Source organism: Sapajus apella, unplaced genomic scaffold, assembly GCF_009761245.1.
Source record: "Sapajus apella isolate SASKATOON/1434 unplaced genomic scaffold, GSC_monkey_1.0 scaffold14, whole genome shotgun sequence".
NCBI classification, from domain to species: Eukaryota; Metazoa; Chordata; class Mammalia; order Primates; family Cebidae; genus Sapajus; species Sapajus apella.
In genome coordinates, this window is record NW_022436954.1 from 11,484,499 (window position 1) to 11,506,596 (window position 22,098).

At 42.0% G+C, this 22,098-nt stretch overlaps 1 protein-coding gene and 1 long non-coding RNA gene across 2 annotated transcripts in view; one reads left to right on the forward strand and one right to left on the reverse strand.

Moving 5' to 3' along the window:
• Window positions 1-5,994: 5,994 nt before the first annotated feature.
• Window positions 5,995-7,340, reverse strand: LOC116554995. Its single transcript, XR_004270339.1, has 2 exons — window positions 6,865-7,340; window positions 5,995-6,764 (listed from the first exon to the last, which is right to left on the reverse strand). It is a non-coding gene; the product is annotated as an uncharacterized LOC116554995 (long non-coding RNA).
• Window positions 7,205-22,098, forward strand: part of OSBP (oxysterol binding protein) — a 47,840-nt gene continuing 32,946 nt past the window's right edge. Inside the window, exons 1-4 of the mRNA XM_032283322.1 lie at window positions 7,205-8,032; window positions 12,704-12,912; window positions 14,593-14,843; window positions 21,712-21,910. Of these exons, the coding sequence (XP_032139213.1) occupies window positions 7,680-8,032; window positions 12,704-12,912; window positions 14,593-14,843; window positions 21,712-21,910 (1,012 nt within the window). The 5' untranslated portion in view covers window positions 7,205-7,679. The remainder of the gene's footprint in view (window positions 8,033-12,703; window positions 12,913-14,592; window positions 14,844-21,711; window positions 21,911-22,098) is intronic.

Below are 22,098 nucleotides of genomic sequence, written 5' to 3' on the forward strand. Positions count from 1 at the left end.
ATTTCATCACTACCAGGCCAGCTTTACAAGAGCTCCTGAAAGAGGCTCTACACATATAAAGGAACAACCAGTACCAGCCACTCCAAAAACATGCCAAATGATGAAGAGAATCAACACAATGAAGAATCTGCATCAACTAACAGCCAAAACAGCCAGCTAGCACCAAAATGGCAGTATCAAATTCAGACATAACAATATTAACCCTAAATGTAAATGGACTAAATGCCCCAATCAAAAGACACAGACTGGAAAATTAGATAAAAAGCCGAAACCCATCGGTGTGCTGTATCCAGGAAACCCATCTCACATGCAAGGATACACAAAGGCTCAAAATAAAGGGATGGAGGAAGATTTACCAAGCAAATGGAGAGCAAAAAAAAGCAGGAGTTGCAATTCTCGTCTCCGATAAATTAGACTTTAAAGCAACAAAGATCATAAGAGACAAAGAGGGACATTACATAATGGTAAAACGATCAATGCAACAAGAAGAGCTAACGATCCTAAATATATACACACCCAATACAGGAGCACCCAGATACATAAGGCAAGTTCTTAATGACTTACAAAGAGACTTAGACTCCCACACAATAATAGTGGGAGACTTTAACACCCCATTGTCAATATTAGACAGATCAACCAGACAGAAAATTAACAAGGATATCCAGGACTTGAACTCAGACCTGGACCAAGCAAACCTAATAGACATTTACAGAACTCTTCACTCCAAATCCACAGAACATACATTCTTCTCAGCACCACATCACACCTACTCTAAAACTGACCACAGAATTGGGAGTAAATCACTCCTCAGCAAATGCAAAAGAATGGAAATCATAACAAACAGTCTCTCAGACCACAGTGCAATCAAGTTAGAACTCAGAATTCAAAAACTAACCCAGAACCACACAGCTTCATGGAAACTGAACAACTTGCTCTTGAATGTTGACTGGATAAACAATGAAATAAAGACAGAAATAAAGATGTTCTTCGAAACCAATGAGAATGAAGACACAACATACCATAATCTCTGGGACACATTTAAAGCAGTCTCTAGAGGAAAATACATAGCAATAAGTGCCCACATGAGAAGCAAGAAGAGATCAAAAATTGACACCCTATCGTCAAAATTAAAAGAGCTAGAGAAGCAAGATCAAAAAAACTCAAAGTCTAGCAGAAGACAAGAAATAGCTAAGATCAGAGCAGAACTGAAGGAGATAGAGACACAAAAAATCCTTCAAAAAATCAATAAACCCAGGAGCTGGTTTTTTGAAAAAATCAACAAAATAGACAGACCACTAGCCAGATTAATAAAAAAGAAAAGAGAGAATAACCAATTTGACGCAATAAAAAATGATAAAGGGGATATCACCACAGATTCCACAGAAATTCAAACCATCATCAGAGATTATTACAAACAACTCTATGCACATAAACTAGTAAACCTGGAAGAAATGCATAAATTCCTGGACACTTGCCTCCTCCCAAGCCTAAACTAGGAAGAAGCCGAAACGCTGAACAGACCCATAACAAGGTCTGAAGTTGAGGCAGCAATTAAGAGCTTACCACCCCAAAAAAAACCCAGGTCCAGACGGGTTCACAGCCGAATTCTACCAGACATACAAAGAGGAGCTGGTACCATTCCTTCTGAAACTATTCCAAACAATACAAAAAGAGGGACTTCTTCCCAAATCATTTTATGACACCAACATCATCCTGATTCCAAACCCGGCAGAGACTCAACAAGAAAAGAAAACTTCAGGCCAATATCCATGATGAACATAGATCCAAAAATCTTCAATAAACTACTGACAAGCCGATTGCAACAGCACATCAAAAAGCTTATCCACCATGATTGAGTAGGCTCCATCCCCGGGATGCAAGGGTGGTTCAACATACGCAAGTCTATAAACATAATTCACCACATAAACAGAACCAAAGACAAAAACCACATGATTATCTCAATTGATGCAGAGAAGGCCTTCGACAAAATTCAATAGCCCTTTATGCTAAAAACCCTCAATAAGCTAGGTATCGATGGAACGTATCTCAAAATAATAAAAGCTATTTATGACAAACCAACAGCCAATATCATACTGAATGGGCAAAAGCTGGAAGCATTCCCCTTGAAATCTGGCACTAGACAAGGATGCCCTCTCTCACCACTCCTATTCAATATAGTACTAGAAGTTCTAGCCAGAGAAATCAGGCAAGAAAAAGAAATAAAGGGTATTCAAATAGGAAAGGAGGAAGTCAAATTGTCTCTATTTGCAGATGACATGATTGTATATCTAGAAGACCCCATCGACTCAGTCCCAAATCTCCTGAAACTGATAAGCAACTTCAACAAAGTCTCAGGATATAAAATCAATGTGCAAAAATCACATGCATTCCTATACACCAATAACAGACTTAAAGAGAGCCAAATCAAGAACAAACTTCCATTCACAATTGCCACAAAGAGAATAAAATACCTAGGAATACAACTAACAAGGAATGTAAAGGACCTCTTCAAGAAGAACTACAAGCCACTGCTCAACGAAATAAGAGAGGACACAAACAGATGGAGAAACATTCCATGTTCAAGGTTAGGAAGAATCAATATCATGAAAATGGCCATACTGCCTAAAGTAATTTACAGATTCAATGCTATCCCCATCAAGGTACCAATGACCTTCTTCACAGAACTGGAAAATACCACCTTAAACTTCATATGGAACCAAAAGAGAGCCCGCATAGCCAAGTCAATTCTAAGCAAAAAGAACAAAGCGGGAGGCATCACACTACCAGACTTCAAACTATACTACAAGGCTACAGTAATCAAAACAGTATGGTACTGGTACCAAAACAGAGATATAGACCAATGGAACAGAACAGAGGTCTCGGAGGCAACACAACATATCTACAACCATCTGATCTTTGACAAACCAGACAAAAACAAGCAATGGGGAAAGGATTCCCTGTTTAATAAATGGTGTTGGGAAAACTGGCTAGCCATGTGCAGAAAGCAGAACCTGGACCCCTTCCTGACACCTTACAGTAAAATTAACTCCAGATGGATTAAAGACTTAAACATAAGACCTAACACCATAAAAACCCTAGAAGAAAATCTAGGCAAAACCATTCAGGACATAGGCATAGGCAAGGGCTTCATGACCAAAACACCAAAAGCATTGACAACAAAAGCCAAAATAGACAAATGGGACCTAATCAAACTCCACAGCTTCTGCACAGCAAAAGAAACAGTCATTAGAGTGAATCAGCAACCAACAGAATGGGAAAAAATTTTTGCAGTTTACCCATCTGACAAAGGGCTGTTATCCAGAATTTACAAAGAACTAAAACAGATTTACAAGAAAAAAACTAACAAGCCCATTCAAAAGTGGGCAAAGGATACGAACAGATACTTTACAAAAGAAGACATACATGAGGCCAACAAACATATGAAAAAATGCTCATCATCACTGGTCATCAGAGAAATGCAAATCAAAACAACATTGAGATACCATCTCACGCTAGTTAGAATGGCGATCATTAAAAAATCTGGAGACAACAGATGCTGAAGAGGATGTGGAGAAATAGGAACACTTGTACACTGTTGGTGGGAGTGTAAATTAGTTCAACCATTGTGGAAGACAGTGTGGCGATTCCTCAGGGACCTAGAAATAGAAATTCCATTTGACCCAGCAATCCCATTACTGGGTATATATCCAAAGGATTATAAATCGTTTTACTATAAGGACACGTGCACACGAATGTTCATTGCAGCACTGTTTACAATAGCAAAGACCTGGAACCAACCCAAATGCCCATCGACAATAGACTGGATAGGGAAAATGTGGCACATATACACCATGGAATATCATGCAGCCATCAAAAACGATGAGTTTGTGTCCTTTGTAGGGACATGGATGAACCTGGAAACCATCATTCTCAGCAAACTGACAGAAGAGCAGAAGATCAAACACCGCATGTTCTCACTCATAGGCGGGTGTTGAACAATGAGAACACATGGACACAGGGAGGGAGCACTACACACTGGGGTCAGTTGGGGGGAAATAGGGGAGGGATGGTGGGGGTTGGGGAGCTGGGGAGAGACAGCAAGGGGAGAGATGCCAGATGTAGGTGATGGGGAGGAAGGCAGCAAATCACACTGCCACATGTTTACCTATGCAACAATCTTGCATGTTCTTCACATGTACCCCAAAACCGAAAGTGCAATAAAATAAATGGGAAAAAAATACAATAAAATTAAAAATAATAGTAAACACCTATACACTTACCACATAGATTTAACAATTAATATTTTGCCATGGCATGTTTGCTTGATAGGTAGGTAGGTTGGAGGGTAGACAGACAGACAGACAGATAGATGTATGTGTTTGCATTTCAAAGTATGTATCTTTCCTTGGTGCTGTGTGTGTGTGTGAGATTGGGCCTCCCTCTGTCACCCAGGCCGGAGTACAGTGGCGCGATCACAGCTCACTGCAGCCTCAACCTCCTGGGCTCAATCAATCCTCCCACCTCAGTCTCCTAAGTACCTGGGACTACAGGTTCATGCCACCATGCCCAGCTAATTTTGTTGTTTTGTTTTTGGTAGAGACAGAGGTTTACCTATGTTGCTCAGATTGGTCTCTTTCTTTTTTGCTGAACCATTTTAAAGAGAGTTGCAGATATCATAACTCTTCATTCCTATGTTTCTCCAAGTTGTAAAGATGTTTCCCCCATACAGCATACCATTATTACAATGAACAAATGTAATAACTAACATCTAATACCAGTCCATTTTTAAATTTCCCCAATTGTCTCAAAAATGTCTAAAAGGCTTCTTTTCTAGAACCAGAATCCAGTCAAGCATTTGATTGTGTCTAAGTTTTTTCAAATTTAGAACAATCACCTCTGACCATTTTTTATGGCATTGATTTTCTTTGATCTTTATATTTTATCTTCTATAAAGTAGTTGTCTTACAGAATGCTTCCAGTTCTTGATTTATCCGATTATCTACTTGGGGATATTGTTTAACTGGTTCCTCCAGGCCTTGTAAACTGGAGCTTAGATCCAAAGCCTTGATTGGATTCATTTTCAGTATTTTTGGCAAGAAAACACCATTAAGTAATGCTGTATATTTCATGCTGCAGCACACTGGGAATCTCATAAAAATGCTGGTTGTCTAAGGGTTACTGATATTAAACTGGATAATTGAGTTAAGGTGGGGACTGCCAGATCTCCCTGTTGCAAAGGTACATTTCTCCTTTGTGATGGCAAGTAACCTGTGAGATGTGTTTGGCAGCACAACTCACATGTTTGTAGCTATTTGCAGTTTATCAAACACATTCAAACACACTTAATCACAACCGCATTCCTGCGAGGTTTTATTCCTGTTTAACAGAAGTGAAAACTGAGACTGGGAGTGCTTAAACAATTTTCTAAAAGTCACAGAGCCAGTAAACAGCAAAAGCAGGACTCAAGCCTAAATGGATTAACTCTAGTTTAGTTTTAAAAAAAATTAATCCCAAATAACCTACATCTAACAGATTTTATTTTGCTCTATACAGTCAGAGAAATTCACTAGTAATAAGCTATAGAAATGATCCCTGATAGTAAAAATGGCAGATTGTTTAATTTTTATTTTATTATTATTTTTTTTGAGACAGAGTCTCACTGTGTTGCCAGGCTAAAGTGCAGTGGCACTATCTTGGCTCACTGCAACATCTGCCTCCCAGGTTCAAGTGATTCTCCTGCCTCAGCCTCCAGAGTAGCTGGGACTACCAGTGGGCACCACCACACCCAGCTAATTTTTGTATTTTTAGTAGAGACGGGGTTTCACCATGTTGGCCAGGATGGTCTCAATTGTTGACTTCGTGATTCGCCTGCCTCAGCCTCCCAAAGTGCTGGGATTACAGGCATCAGCCACTGCGCCTCGCCCTAAAAATGGCAGATTTTTAGAGTATTCTCTCTCCAGAATTCAATAAATACTTCTCTTCTTTTGAAACCACTTTCTAAAAAAAGATACTTTAATTTATTGACACTGGGAAGCATATTGCCAAAGAAATTCAATTTCTTTTACAGTATCTAACAGCTATTTCTATTGCCTGTTCAAACTAGAAAAATGTAGCAGATGCTGGATTCCCCAAAGTACAGCGCTTTGGGCTACATTTGCAACAATAGCTTACATTTAAATGTTACATTAGTTACTGGATTTGTAATCTTCACAAATGTGTGAATAGTCAGTTGATCAAAAATAACAATTTTCTGCTACAAGAGAACTCATAGCAGAAAATGTTCCTAACACAAAGATAATGTTTGAGATGATGGATATCTCAATTACACTGATTTGATCATCATACATTGAATACATATATCAAAATATCAGATGGATCCCTGAAAATATGTACAACTGTATCAGTTTCAAGATACAAAAAAATAATTTTCTGTCCAAAGTTAAGCATATACAGGGCATCTGTGATGCTAGAGCCAAGGGCGTTTTGGCCTAGAAGAGACACATAAGTCAGGTCCCCATTCTGAAGGGGACAGAATTAGTAGAGGCATATGACATTCCAGAATCAAAACACAAGGGGTGTGGAGCGACAAAGAGCAAACCAGGGAAGGGAACGAGGGGACCACGTGTCCAGGAAGGGACTGGAGAAGCTACTTCTGGACACCCCTGGAATCTCGGTCTCCAGCTTTGAGTTCGAAGGGGGGGTCCTTCAAGGGAGCCTCAGGCGGGGGCTGATTATCGAGAGTTACTCTGTCTGCCAGGCTCTTCCTAAAAAGAAACTATGAAGGTCTTAATTCAGAAAAGGGAACACGACATCACACCCACGTCACACAAAAAAAAAGCTTTTAAGAGGCCGAGTCACTTTCACCTCCCACCAGCTTCCCAAACGCTGGAAGCAGCGAACACGCCCCCAGCTGGTCTTCTCGGATTTCATTGGTTGCCCCGGCCTGCCCCTCTCATATTACTTCTCTCTCATTGGTCAGCAATGCCGCTTTCACAGCCAATTCTCAGAACCAATCATCTCCAACTATTGCCCCGCCTCTCCACCACGAGAGTGGCATAGGTGCCTACCAATAAAAAAAAGAAAATGTGGATGCGAAGACGAGATTCCTTCCCTTTTTCCTCAACTCGTTCAGTAAATGGTAGAAAAGGTGGAGCAGCTGATACCGTAAACCACCAATCCTTAAGGGCGGAAAAGGATGATGAGAAGTGATGGGAGGGGGTGACGTGGCAGTGACAGAAGCATAAACTGAAATGAGTGGCGGAAACACCAGCCAATCGGTAATCAGACTGGTCGGGCACCCCGCATTCTCCCGTCCTCCCTGAGCGCTGGAAACTTCAGGAAAGCACCAATGAGCTTCTTCATATATCTGATTGGCTTTTATCTGAACCAATCAACGGTGGGACTGGCGGACGCGTCCCACCCCAGGCTCTCACTGGGCGCTGTAGAATGACAGGCCCGAGAGAAATGCCAATGTCCGCGGGGTCTTCCGCAAGTGACATTCAGCAGCACCAATCGACGTCCTCCTTCCCGGCGGCCGAGCCCTCCTCCCCCCGGCTGGCCTGGCGGGGCGGGGACGCTGCGCAGCGGTGGCTGATGCGCTAGCCTTGTGGGGCGCTCCGGGCGGCGACGGCGGGTCTCGTAGGCGGTTCCGGTCCTGTATCTCCAGGCGGCGGCGGCTCATGGCGGCGACGGAGCTGAGAGGAGTGGTGGGGCCAGGCCCGGCAGCCATTGCAGCACTTGGCGGCGGCGGCGCCGGTCCCCCAGTGGTGGGAGCAGGCGGCGGCCGCGGAGACGCGGGGCCAGGCTCCGGGGCCGCGTCAGGGACGGTAGCCGCGGCGGCGACGGGAGGCCCGGGCCCCGGGGCCGGGGGAGTGGCGGCGGCTGGCTCGGCCCCTGCGCCGCCGACTGGGGGCTCGGGCGCTGGGGGTTCGGGCTCGGCTCGAGAGGGCTGGCTCTTCAAATGGACCAATTATATCAAAGGCTACCAGCGGCGGTGGTTCGTGCTGAGCAACGGGCTCCTGAGCTACTACAGGTAACTGCTTCCGGGGCGCCGTCGCTCACCTTGCCTCCACCATCGCTGCCGACAGTCCCGGTGCCGTCATTCCCGCCAGCTGGCACCGCAGCCAGGGTCGCCCCAGGCCCCTTTTCGTCATATGTGCAGATTGACCCTGGGGCCGGAGCCCACTGTCACGAAAGTGAAAAGCCCCTGGACGCACACCCGCCCTCCCCTCCTCTCGCGTTACCTACCCTTGGTGCCATATCTTCCCCTTGCTCCCGGCCTTTCCAATCAGCATTTGTTTGGAGAGCGTCTGTTCTTCCATTGTATTTCCACCAGCACACGGGTGCAATTATTAATTCTGTAAGCAAGGTACTGGTGTAGGCACTAAGGGAACACATACAAGCAGAGCAAACCCGAGACACTCCTCCCTAGGAACTTACAGTGGAAGTCCCAAGTTGTACCTGTCAGTGCCCAGTCTCCAAAACTCAAGGTTATTCGTAGCTCTTGATGTGCCCGTCCTTGCTCCCTTCACATTCAGACACAATGGCATCACACACGTTGGCTTTGGTGTTCTGTCCCCTTTCTGCCTTGTCTCTTCCAAGACTTTGCCTACGCCCTCGCCTCCGGACAGCCCAGAATGGAGATGTGCACCCCAGTGCTACTTTTATTCTTGTCTCACCTCCTCCCGTGGAAATGATTAAGTGTTTTGTCCAATATTTCTGTGATTTTCGGATAGTTAGGATTAACTTTTATTAAAAGAAGGATCCATGTCTTTGGTATGATTACTTCTGTTCAACAAGGTTTATTTTTGACTGTTTAATATGTATTTATGGTGACTCGTAACCTGGCCATCACATAGCATGCTTTTGGGCTAAAAAGGATAGAGGAGTTAAAGATAGGTGATTTGGGGATGGGGGTAAACGTTTCCTGAGGGCTGGACAATGTGTCTGGGTGTTTTATATACAGTATTTCATTACAGTATTTTGTTGATTCCCAGCAACAACCCTAAGAGTTGGGAAATATTCCCATCTTACTGATGAGGAAAGCAGACTTAGCATGGGCAACTTTCTCAAGGTTTTGGAGGAGTTGGGATTTGAAATTACTTCTGTTCACACCAATCTAACCTAAAACTCAGGTTAGTGTTAAATGAATCAGTCGGTTACAGAGATAATTGCTTATCAATAGCAAGTAATTTTATGGATCATGCTCACTGTGTGTATTTTATACAAAAAGTATAAAAGTCTTCCTTAAGGGATATTTTGCCTAATGATATTCCAATTGAAATATTTTTTTTCTGAAGAGCATCCTCTTTGAGACCAAAAAAACACTGATGCTGAGGAGTAGCTCACTCTATATTTCTTTTCCTTTGCCAGGAATCATTCTGCTACCCGGAGAGTTAGGCTAAACAAGTCTTCTTTCCATCAACTCCACTGTGTTGGCTCTTAGAGAATTTTGAGGGGAAATTGAAGGTGGAAGTTGGAGGTTGTTGGCAGGAACACATTCTCACCTGTCCTCTTACAGTGGAAAATGCCTCACTGCTTAATCAACAGTTGTGAATAATTGTGTATTTCATTTGCGTTACTGTATTCAGAGCTGATTTTAATTATAACCCTTTTAAACTACTTATCCAGGACTATCAATTTAAACTTAAATTACAAATCTAAAATTTTAATTTCCCCAGATTTTTCTCTCATTCAAGTTTGTGTTCTCCCGTTATTATTCACCATCATTTTAATGTTTAATTGATTTATATCCTGACTTGGGTCTCAAGTCAATACTGATTTTGCATTTTCAAAAATTGTGTATCATTTCATGGCCTTCATATGTGGTCATTTCTCATCCAAGTTCTTACCAGATCCACTTTCCAGGCCAATTGATTCTTTGATCAGTACTAGTGTTGACCAGTAGTGATCTTAGACACTAATAACTTATATGTTGTCTTCAAGTATTTGTTATCCCTTTTAACTTCTCCCTTACAAGAGCTGGTGGTACCTGTCTGACTAGAGATAAAACTCCTTCCAAAACATACCAACTACATATTGGGAAATATGCGATAGGCCTGCCCTAAACAACTTAGGTTGGTCCCACCCACAACAAACCAAGCAGCAGGATCCAGAGAGTTATCAATCTGTGTGCTACCCTCAAAATTGCACTGAAATACTTCCTATCAAGTATACTGGCAGTTTATTTTTTCCTGCAGGGTTCTTTTGCTTTTCATCTTCTGTGTAAACAACTATTTAGAGAAGTTGTCATTCCTCCAGCTTTTCGTAGCTCTAAAACCTGCAGTTTCTTATGTATGCTGTTTCCAAAATACTGTTTTCCTTTTAAGTGGGATTGTGTACTTCCTAGACCCATCCTCTGATGAGATATCCTAATAGGCCTTGGCAAACCACTTCCTTCTTTTTACCTATCCTGTGCTTCCTTACCGACCCAGCTACTTAGATGTCCCGTTACTTAAAATCTTACATAGAATCATAGCTCTTCCAGAAACATTGTGACAGGCCATAGTATTGGTTTTCCTGGCTAGATTCTAGAGATTGAATTACTATTTCAGCTAGCCTTTTAAGGGAAAAACTTTCTGGCCAGAAAATACCACCTAATATTGTAGTGCCTGAAGAGCCTATCTTGTACCCTGAGATTCATGTCTTTCCAGCTTCTACACTAATCATTTATAATCACAGGTGTATCTGCCCAAACCCAAGAGCTCGGAGATCAAGCCTGTCTTACTCCCAGAGTTCCTTGATATTTTTTAAACTGCTTACAGACCTTTTGAAATTTGAGAAACTTCCTTAGTTTACAATGATGACCCAGGCAGAAGAGATTCCTGAGAAGTGGTTTGTGAAAAGCTCCAGTAAGGAGGAATGTGGAAGAAGGTCCAAGTAGTACCCCTGGAGTAGAAAACATGGGTGAGCAGGCCTGTCAGCTGTGCATCTGTAATTCAGCCTGCATTATTCATAATGTAACTGAAGCTTGGGGGTGGGGAGGTAAGAACAGAGAAAACAGGCACTCATGTTACATTGTGGCAGGTGCAGGAGATAGAAAATGGCCCAGTCCATTGAGACCCCTCTGGCCTTCTCATACTACTCATGTGTGCATTTGAGGAAGGAAGAACAGTTCATGTGAGAAATTGAATAACAGCAAACCTGTCTTCCTAAGTGCAGTAAACAGACTTTTTCAAACATACCAAATCTTATGGGGTGTGTGCCATTTCTGGCATGCAGGAATTCTGGATGTGCCAGGTGTGTTGGCTGCTTGACTCCACTGAAAGGGAAATGGCTCTGCTTTGTACGGTGGCAGTTGGCAAAGGACTTTGATCTCTGTGTTCCAATTTGGACAGGGAAAACTGCAGTCTCAACATGCAGGTTCCTGGGCATAACCAGTGGGTGGTAGGGAAATGACACAGTTTGTGCTAGGCACTCAACAGTGCTAGAATCTTGATATTTTATATGAAGCTTGGTATTTTATGTGAAGTATCTTATAGCTTGTTGTCACCAAGTAATGCTGTAAAGTTCAAAAGTTAGTCTATTAATAGAACTGTCAGTCACTAGAGATCGGGAAAATTTTTACACCCAGTCCTCTGAGAACAGATCTGCTGAATCTTTCCTAGCTATTAATAGACAGCTTAGGAGTTCCCACCAGTAGAGTTTGGTGGACGTTAGGAATGAACGTATTCCTGAAAGATTAAAACACTTGGTGATTCTTTTGTACCTCCCCAGAAAGCTTGCTATTCTTATTTCATATCGTTTGAACCATAGCCAATATTTCATACTCGAAACATTTAAATGTGCTCCTTTACACTTCTGAAATATAATTCTAAGCATGATATAACAGTTCTCATTTGGGCTGAGTTATAGCGAGACGGCTTGGCATGTATAAAATGGAGCTATTCTTAGGAAATGAGACTGTTGTACAAGGTTATAGGGCAATTTATAACTTGCTAAGTAAAAGATAATTCCTGACTGCCAAAGGGCATGAGGCAACTTACTGAGATGATAGAAATGTTCTACATCTGGATTGTGGTAGTGGTTACACAGTTGGGTATATTTGTAAAAACTAATTCAGTTGTACGCTTAAAATTGCTGAATTAACATTGCATGTAGTTATACCTCAGTAAAGCCTATTTCTTTTTTTTTTTTTTTTTTTTGAGACAGAGCTTCACTCTTGTTGCCCAAGCTGGAGTACAATGGCATGATCTTGGCTCTCTGTCTCCTGGGTTCCAGCAATTCTCCTGCCTCAGCCTCCCAAGTAGCTGGGCTTTCAGGCACATGCCACTGTGCCCGGTTAATTTTTTGTATTTTTAGTAGAAATGGTGTTTCACCATTTTAGCCAGGCTGATCTGGAACTCCTGACCTCAGGTGATCTGCCCACCTTGGCCTCCCAAAGTGCTGGGATTACAGGCGTGAACCACCGCGCCTGGCCTATAAAGCCTATTTCTAAAAAGCATATGGTAAGAGGCACAACAAAGCAAAAAAAAAAAAAAAAAAAAAAAAAAAAGACTCAGAAACAGCACTTACAGGCTCTGAAAGGAAATCTCTACTGATTGTTTCTTGAATTTTAGGGAGCTGTTTGAGGGACTAGAACTTGCTGATTCCTCAGACTATTATATTTTCAGGGAGATCAGAGTTATGAAAAGAAATGGAATGTGATAAAGGACAAACCATCCATCAACTTTCTGTTTAACTTGTCTTTGTTTTGTTATTGTAGATCAAAGGCAGAAATGAGACATACCTGCCGTGGTACCATCAACCTTGCCACAGCCAACATCACCGTAGAGGACTCCTGCAACTTCATCATTTCCAATGGGGGCGCTCAGACCTACCATCTGAAAGCTAGCTCAGAAGTTGAGCGGCAGCGCTGGGTGACAGCCCTGGAACTGGCCAAGGCCAAAGCTGTGAAGATGCTGGCAGAATCAGGTCAGGAGCAAAGAGCGCCATGCCTGGGGACCTTTCTGTTTACCCCTTTTATGCACACATTTTTTTTTTTTTGTCATCATTATGCTGTGTCATTTGATTATCACCTATTTCCTAGATGTCTCAAGTGTCTCGTCATCATGCAGTCTTTCTGCTGGAGTGATGGTTCTCAACCGGGGTTGATTCTGCCTCCCCAGTGGACATTTGGCAATGTCTGGAGACATTTTTGGCTGTCACAGCTGAAGGGAGGAAGGTGCTATGGCATCTAGAGAGTAGAGGCCTGGGATGCTGCTGAACCTCATATAATATACCCAACAGCTGCCAAAACAAATAATTATTTGGCCAAGGTTGAAAAATTCTGTACTAGAGGCATAACAGTTGTTCTTTTGCCTTTAAGGCCAATCGACTCTCTTAAAATTTTGAGACATAATTGTTTTATTGCTGGGTCAGTCTTAGGAGTATTACATCTCACAATTTGGATCTATTCATACTTTTTTCTCCTGATATCTTCCTACTTAACTCTCAGTTAAGTTGAAACAGTTTTAGTAGACTGCTAAAAACTGTGTATGTGATATTTTCTATGAAAAATCTTCATTTTGCTGTACTAATTAACTAAAAAAAGCAATCAAGTTATGTTTTTATTATGCTTCAAGGAAAATGGTAGGATTTTCCCCTGATATGTTGATAGTTTAATCATACTGAGCTTGTTTACCTAGAACTGACTGAGATGGTCACCTGCTGACTTTGTCTGTTATCTTATCCCCTGCCATTTCCTGTACTGTATTTAATGTCCATTAAGCAGGGAAAGAAGAATTTACTGCTTTGTAAATTTTTTGGTAGTAAGTTATATTTTGACTTTGGCCCTGTCTGTCTGTCTAGCAGAAAGCACAGGTCTTTTCTCCCTCTTTTTTTTTTTTTCTTTCTTGCTTTGATTTTAGTGCTGATGTTAGCTCCTCCAAAGGAAGTGACGCTGCTAGGAAAGCACTTTGCAGTTACAAAGTGTTGAGTACAGAAATGATAGTGAGATGTACAACATAGCTTCTCTACTTGACTTATTATTGGAGAGCTGTTTGAAGTAAGTTTTTGCATTGTTTTCATGGTGGCTTTAGTCATGAAGTTTCTATGCTGTCCGTCAGAAGACAAATTAATGGACTTTTTTGTGATGTGGACTTTGTCTACAAAGACTGTGATTCTCAACTCATTTAGTACAGATCCCATCAGTCACCTATCAGATGACAGTGGATTTGCAATAATAGTTGGCTTGGACTAGATAGGAATCCTCAGGCCAGAGTTAAAGAGCTCAGTAATTAATTACCAATTCCAAGAGCCTTTCAGCTTTTCCATCCTGTCCTGTAGTCAGTAGTTTTCAAACTTCAGTGTGTTTCAGTTACCTGGGCAGCTTACTAGAAAGGCAAGTTCCTGGGATTTGCCTCACACCAGTTTAATAAAAATATTTACGGGTGGGCCTAAAGACTCTGCCCCTTTAAGAAGCACCTGAGGTGTTTGTTGTACAGGTGATCTGTGGACCACACTGTAGAGAAACCATCTGGTAATGGCAAGTTTTCAGTCAGTCAGAATGCACACAGCATGAGAAGTGTTGGTTTGTTTCTGGACAGTGTAGGTAGGGTTCCAAATCTCACTCCTGGTGCTGGAATCATATAACATTTCTTTCCATTCCTACAGATGAGTCAGGAGATGAAGAGTCTGTCTCACAAACTGACAAGACTGAGCTGCAGAATACCCTTCGTACCCTCTCCAGCAAAGTAGAGGACTTGAGCACGTGCAATGACTTGATAGCTAAGCACGGCACAGCTCTGCAGCGTTCACTCAGTGAGCTGGAGTCCCTGAAGTTGCCTGCTGAGAGCAATGAAAAGATCAAACAAGTCAACGAACGAGCCACACTCTTTAGGATAACATCCAATGCCATGATCAATGTGAGTGCAGATGGTGTCTGTGTTGCTTTTTGATTCATTCCTTCTTTGAAATGTAATTCTCCCCAAATGCCTAAAAGTTGTCATTGGTAAAGCACAGAACATTAAGGCCTGCTTCACTGCTCAAGGGCTTTAAGTTACATTGTTTACTGCATGAAATAGAACAGGCTGCACAGATTGAATGACTTTCATGCTCTGCTCAAGTGATCAGGAGGTCTTTGCTTCAGCTGGAATCTGGAGTCCAAGGTTCCTGCACCAACTATTCTGTAACTACCAGGACAGCTAATCAATATTAGCCAAGTCCCTTAATTTCTCTCGGTTGTGATTTTATTTATTTATTTTTGTCTCACTTCATCTGTTGGAACTAAAAGACCTCCCTGAGTCCCTTCTACTCTCATGTTATTTGAGCTTTATGTTGGAGTCATCCCTTTACTAATGCATTCAGGCATAAAGGGTGGTTAAGTGGAGGCTAGATCAGGTACTAGTAAGAACCTTATAATACTAGTTATTTCCATCTATAGTCCTTGAATTCAAGGATGATTTTGCTGATAAGACAAAATATTCAACTTTGGGCACCTTTCTTTAAAAAGAGTGGCAACACTTCAGCCTCCTTATGACTCCTAACTTGGGTGGCCGTTGTTGGTTTGCAGAATATTTTAGCTGCTTGGGTGCAAGACTCTGAGTAAACAGAGCACCCATGGCATTACTGATGTATTGATAGGTATGAAATGAATACATGGTTTATATAGTGCTGCTTTTCATCTACTGGTAAATGATTCTTGCCTGGCAGGTTTAGTTACCTTTTGCATAAAAACACTCAAAGGCATTTCATAACTGTGAAGAATACTCTGTGAGAAGTTTTTTTTTTCCTAATTAAATGGGATGAAATTACCTCTCTAGTGCCAGATTTTGTTTTGTTTAGGGTGCTATAGTAAGACATGTCTTCTGCTTTGAAATAGTGTAGGTCATGTCACCTCTAAACGTCAAAGATGTTTTCCCATGACCACGGGAAAATATTGTTTTTCTCATTTAACCCCTTTCTTACTTAATAGAAAGTTTTGATAACCTTTATTTTAACGTCATCATTTTTCTAATGTGTTTAACACTTTGTTCAGTGCTCTGATTCACAGAAAGTAAAAAGAAAAATTATATTCTCCACTTAGGGACTGGAGGAAGATTATCTCCTGGGACAGACCAGTCAGCCAATCAGTATTAATGCTTGCTTTTCTGATGTCTGGTCATGTGTTCCTAGCAACTGTGTGCCTGGTTTTCCAGTCCCCTTGTGATCAGGAAAACCTCATAAGCCATACAGTCAATTAAATAGAAAATAAGTATACTTTTTTTTTTTCTTCTTGAGATGAAGTCGTGCTCTGTCACCCAGGCTGGAGTACTGTGTTGCGATCTTGGCTCACTGCAGTTTCTGCCTCCCGGGTTCAAGCAATTCTCTTGCCTCAGCCTCCCGAGTGGCTGGGACTATAGACGCTTGCCATTACGCCCAACTAATTTTTTGTATTTTTAGTAGAGACAGGATTTCACTGCGTTAGCCAGGATGATCTCAATCTCCTGACCTCATGATCTGGCTGCCTTCGCCTCCCAAGGTGCTGGGATTACAGGTGTGAGCCACCATAACTGGCCTGTAAATACGTATATGTTTTAAAACAAATCAGCACAATGGTCTCCTGAGAGTGAATGCCACCTTTTATGCAAATCAGGTGAACACCCCACTTCATAATTTTTTTTCTACTCTGATATAAAAATTTTGCCAAGTAAAACACCCCTTTATAAAAGTAAAACTTTAGTTTCAATTTTTCTCTTGAAAATGTACTCATCTTTGTTCCTTGGGGAAATTCTTCCCTAAGTTCTAAGTGTCCAGAGTTTGTGTTAAAGGGAATGATCTCTTGGAAGTCAGAGGTGAGTCCTGTTTTCATTCTTTACTCTCTTGCTGCACTGCCTATGCCCTTTTCCTAGCCAGTTGTTGCTTAAAATACTGTTTTTATCCCTGTGTTGTTTCCTTTATACCCATCAGATGATACTAGCAAGGCCTTAAGTATAATACGCATGTTAAAAATTAACATGCTAGAGCATCACAGCTCTGAATGGGCAAAGTTATATCAAGGGAAGAATATATTTCTCTCAATTTTTTAAAAATTAATTTAATTTTTGATTCAAGGGGCACGTGTGCACGTTTATTGCATGAGTATATTGTGTGATGCTGAGGTTTGGCTTCTAATGATCCCATTGCCCAAGTAGTGAATGTAGTACCCAAAGTAGTTTTTCAGCCTTTGGTGCTCTTCCTCCCCACTCTTGGAATCCTCGGTGTTTATTATTTCTGTCTTTGCATTGGTGTGTACCCAATATTTAGCTCCCACTTATAAGCGAAAACACATTTTTTTTCTGTGTCTGCATTAATTCACTTAGGATATTGGCCTCCAGCTACATTCATGTTGCTGCAAAGGATGTGATATTGTTCTTTTTTTGTGGCCGCTTCAGTTTCTTGACTGCTTAGGATACAGCTTTTCTAACTATCAAAGAGAATGTAACCAGGGAAGTAAATTTGACACTTTTAGGATATTCATCTGCCATCTGTTGAACATGAGCTGTGTTCTAGGAACTGTGCTAGTGGATATCCCTGAAGACAGATATGGCCCCTGTCCTTAGGGAGATCGCTATTTAGTGAGGGGTGGAGAATTAAAGGGATCATTATTGACTACATTAAGTGACTTGATAGAAATGAGCACAGGCCACTGTGGTGTAGCACATTGGAAGTATTTGGCTCAGAGTAGGACATTTCTCTAATTTCCTCAACTAAATTCTGAAGGAGCAGTGAGAGTCTTCCTGTGAAGAAAGGCAAGCTAGAGCTTGGGGCCTGGAGTCCAGCTGCCTCCGCGACCTGTCTATATAACTTGGGGCAATCTGCATCCTGTCCAACAGCCTCCATGACCTATCTGTATAACTTGGGGCAACCTGCATCCTCTGTGACCTCAATTCCTTATCTGTAAATGGTAATGATAGTAGTAGATACTTCAAAGGCTTGTTGAAAGGCTTTTGTCAGATAATTGATGTAAAGTGCTTAGCAAAGTGCCTGACATATGATTGTCTCTGGCAAATTTTAATTATAGTGAGTATTACTAAAAGGGAATGAGGCCAGGCCCAGTGGCTCACACCTGTAATCCCAGCACTTTGTGAGGCCAAGTCAGGTGGATCACCTGAGGTCAGGAGTTCAAGACCAGCCTGGCCAACATGGTGAAACCCCATCTCTACTAAAAGAAATACAAAAATCAGCCAGACATGGTGACTGAGGCACAAGAATCCCTTGAACCCAGGAGGCGGAGGTTACAGTGAACCAAGATCATGCCATTGTACTCTATAGCCTGGGCAACAAAGTGAGACTCTTGTCTCAAAAATAAATAAATAAATAAATATTTAAAAAATAATAATAAAAGGGAATGAGGGAGAAACTTTGATTCAGGTAGTGGTGTGGCATATTCAGATCCATCCTTCTCCCTAAAGTCTGGGAGCTGCTGGTAATTGACTGTTAGTCGAGCTGGGATATAGCTAGCATGAGGCTTGGGAGGAGTTAATTGTGGGATAGAGGAGTGGGTTCAGATCATACTAAATAGGCTTAGTAGTAGTAGATTAGAAGATGAGACCAATTTTGATGCAGTCATAATTTTTGTCTTTTCTTTTTTTCTGAGATGGAGTCTTGCTTTGTCATCCAGGCTGGAGTGCAGTGGGGGATCTCAGCTCACTGCAGCCTCTACCTCCCGGGTGCAAGCAATTCTCCTGCCTCATCCTCCCAAGTAGCTGGGATTACATGCACGTGCCACCACACCCAGCTAATTTTTGTATTTTTAGTAGAGATGGAGTTTCACCATCTTGGCCAAGCTGGTCTTGAACTCGTGACCTCATGATCCACCTGCCTCAGCCTCCCAGAGTGCTGAGATTACAGATTTGAGCCACCACACCCAGCCCCCCCACCCCTTTTTTTAAGATGGAGTCTCGCTCTGTTGCCCAGGCTGGTATGCAGTGGCGCAGTCTCAGCTCACTGCAACGCCTGTTTCCCAGGTTCAAGCAGTTCTCCTGCTCAGCCTCCTGAGTAGCTGGGATTACAGGCATGTGCCACCACACTCAACTTTTTTTTTTATTATTATTATTTTTATTTTTGAGACAGAGTCTCGCTCTGTCGCCCAGGCTAGAGTACAGTGAGCAATCTCAGCTCACTGTACCCTGTGCCTCCTGGGTTCAAGCGATTCTCCTGCCTCATCCTCCAAGTAGCTGGGACTATAGGCGTGCACCACTATGCCTGGCTAATTTTTGTATTTTTAGTAGAGTCAGGGTTTCACTGTGTTGTCCAGGCTGGTCTTGAACACCTGACCTAAGGTGATCTGCCTACCTCAGCCTCCCAAAGTGCTGGGATTAAAGGCGTGAGCCACTTTATTCAGGCTATTTTTTTGTTTTTAATTTTTATACAGAGATGGGGTCTTGTATGTTGGTCAAGCTGGTCTCAAACTCTTGGCCTTAGGCACTCCTGTCTTGGTCTTCCAAAGTGTTAGGATTACATACGTGAACTACTATGCCCAGCTTATAATTATAATAACTAACACCTTATTTAATGTTTAGTGTGAGCCTAATATGGTTCTAAGTGCATATATGTAAAACAACAACTCTTTGAGGTAGTTATTCTATTATTATAATTGCTTATGGAAAAGGAAGATGAGGCACAGAGAGATTAAATAACCTGTCTATATTTGTACAGCTAGATAGTGGGATGGATCAGTGATTTGAGCTCCACCAGTCCAGCTCCAGAGTGTGTACTCTACTGTTTCTGAGGATGAAAGGATGGAAAGACATGTACCTATTTCTTTTTAATATTGTTAACAATCAATAGGACTTGATAACTGGATGTGAGGAAGGAAGCAAAAGTAAGAGAAGGATGCCTCTTAATTTTCTGGCTTGGACAACTGGGAGGGCCCTGAAACGGGTTGGGGAACATCAAAGGGAAAAGCACAGGAAAGTGATGAGGCTGGGTGTGGTGCCTTATACCTGTCATCCCTGGTGTGGATCACTTGAGCCTGGGAGTTGAAAGACTAGCCTGAGCAACGTGGCAAAATCCCATTTCTGCAGAAACTACAAAAATTAGCTGGGCATCATGGCTCATGCCTGTAGTCCCAGCTACATGGGAGGCTTAGGTAGGAGGATCACTTGAACTTGGGAGGTTGAGGCTGCAGTGAGCCATGATCATGCCACTGCACTCCAGCCTTGGTGACAGAGCAAGACCATGTCTAAAAACAAACAAACAAACAGAAAGTGATGAGTTCACTTTAGGATTCATTAATTTTGAACTTATTTTGAGCCATCGAATAGGAAGGTGGATATTCTATTCTGAATCTCATTGAGTGCTGGGCTAGAATTACTGATTGAGTAGCCATTAGCCTATAGGCAATGGTTGAAACCACAGGAGTAGATACTTTTTACTTTTTAGACACTGTTTACTTTTTAGCTTCTTTATAACAGGAAATATACTTTTAAGCTTACATTGCTTGCTTCCTTCCTTTATTTATTTATTAAGCAAACTTTATCAGGTTCCTGTTATGTACAGAGCAACTAAATTTGGAGCTGGAGATCTATATATGAATAAGCTGTAAAATGTGTTTTTAAAATGCATGTGATCCATCTGGAGAGATAGAAAATCAGTCACGATACTGCTGTGCATGTGAAAAATGGAAGTTTGTGCAAAGTGCAATGGAAATGTAGAGAAGAGACTGGCTGCTTATGAGACTGATGGGGAGGTGTCACAGACAAAGTAGTAACATTTGCCATAGATCTTAAAGAAAGATTTCCCCTTTCTTAGAAACAGGATAGGGATGGGCATTCTAGGTAGAGTCAATAGCATATGCTGAGGTAGGCAGGCCTGAAAGAACTCTGTGTCCAGGGCCGGGCACAGTGGCTCATGCCTATAATCTCAACACTTTGGTAGGCCGAGGCAGGTGGATCACTTGAGTCCATGAGTTTGTTGCCAGCCTGGGTAACATGGCAAAACACCATCTCTACAAAAAATACAAAAATTAGCCAGGCATGGTGGTATATACCTGTAGTCCCAGCTGCCAGGGGGGATGGGGCAGGGATGGGTAGATGGGTACAGTGCTAAGTACACCTGCCTGACGAGGAGAATACAAAGCAGGTGTTGGTTGTATTGTGAAGGGTCCTATATGTTCATAACCAGTAGTTAGTATTTGATCCTAATGTTAGTGGGGAGCCAGTGGAGGGACTTGATATAATCATATTCGTAATTTTTCTCTAAATCCCTTCTTTGATTTTTCAAGTAGGCTTCTAATTGTTTTCTTTTTAACCCTTCTTCCTGCACACTGAAGGCTTCTAATTTTTAAGGTCAGTTGTTTCTCTTAGTGACCAAAATAAAAACAAAATAAGTTTCCCCATACTTGGTCTACTTCAGTGTAGATACTCTGTTCTCAGTTTAGACAAGAATTTGTTGAAAGCAGTTACCCTGTGTGTGTTCTCCTCCTTCCTTCAGTCAGCAGTTCTCTTTCTTTGGTGAAGTTCACTTACCTGCTCTTTTTGATATTGCCACAAATACTTTGTCTAGGTTTACTGCTCACTTGGCATTTGTTTGGTTCTCATGACCAGGAAGGTTTAAAAGAACCATGACAACCATGTTTACTTTTTCTCTGGGTTTGACCTTGATTTCAGCATGGAGCTAGCTGTCCCTGATACCTTGGTATAAAAGGGAAAATCTTTCATTTTAATTGGCTGATTAAAAGTTCCCAGAATAAAGTTACTCAATGGGCTTGCAGAAACCTGAGGGGAAACTCTGACTAGTTGAGGTGACACAGTCAACGCTTTCTCCATACAGGCCTGCAGAGATTTCCTCATGTTAGCCCAGACCCATAGTAAAAAATGGCAAAAGTCACTACAGTATGAAAGAGACCAGCGTATCCGACTGGAAGAGACCCTTGAGCAGCTGGCGAAGCAGCATAATCACCTGGAAAGGGCCTTCCGAGGAGCCACGGTGCTGCCGGCAAACACTCCTGGCAGCGTGGGTTCTGGTAAAGGTAAGATGCCTAGTTCTCAGGTAGCCTGGTTTGAGGTGAGCCAAATGGTTTTCTGCAGTTGATAGAAGAACTTGAAACTCTCCACAGTCAGTGACTCGTGTGAAATGGAATTGGAACCATTGATTTATTCCAGATTTCCACTGCTTTTTTGCCAGTTTTTGCTGTGTTTATGGTTAGTATTTAAAAGA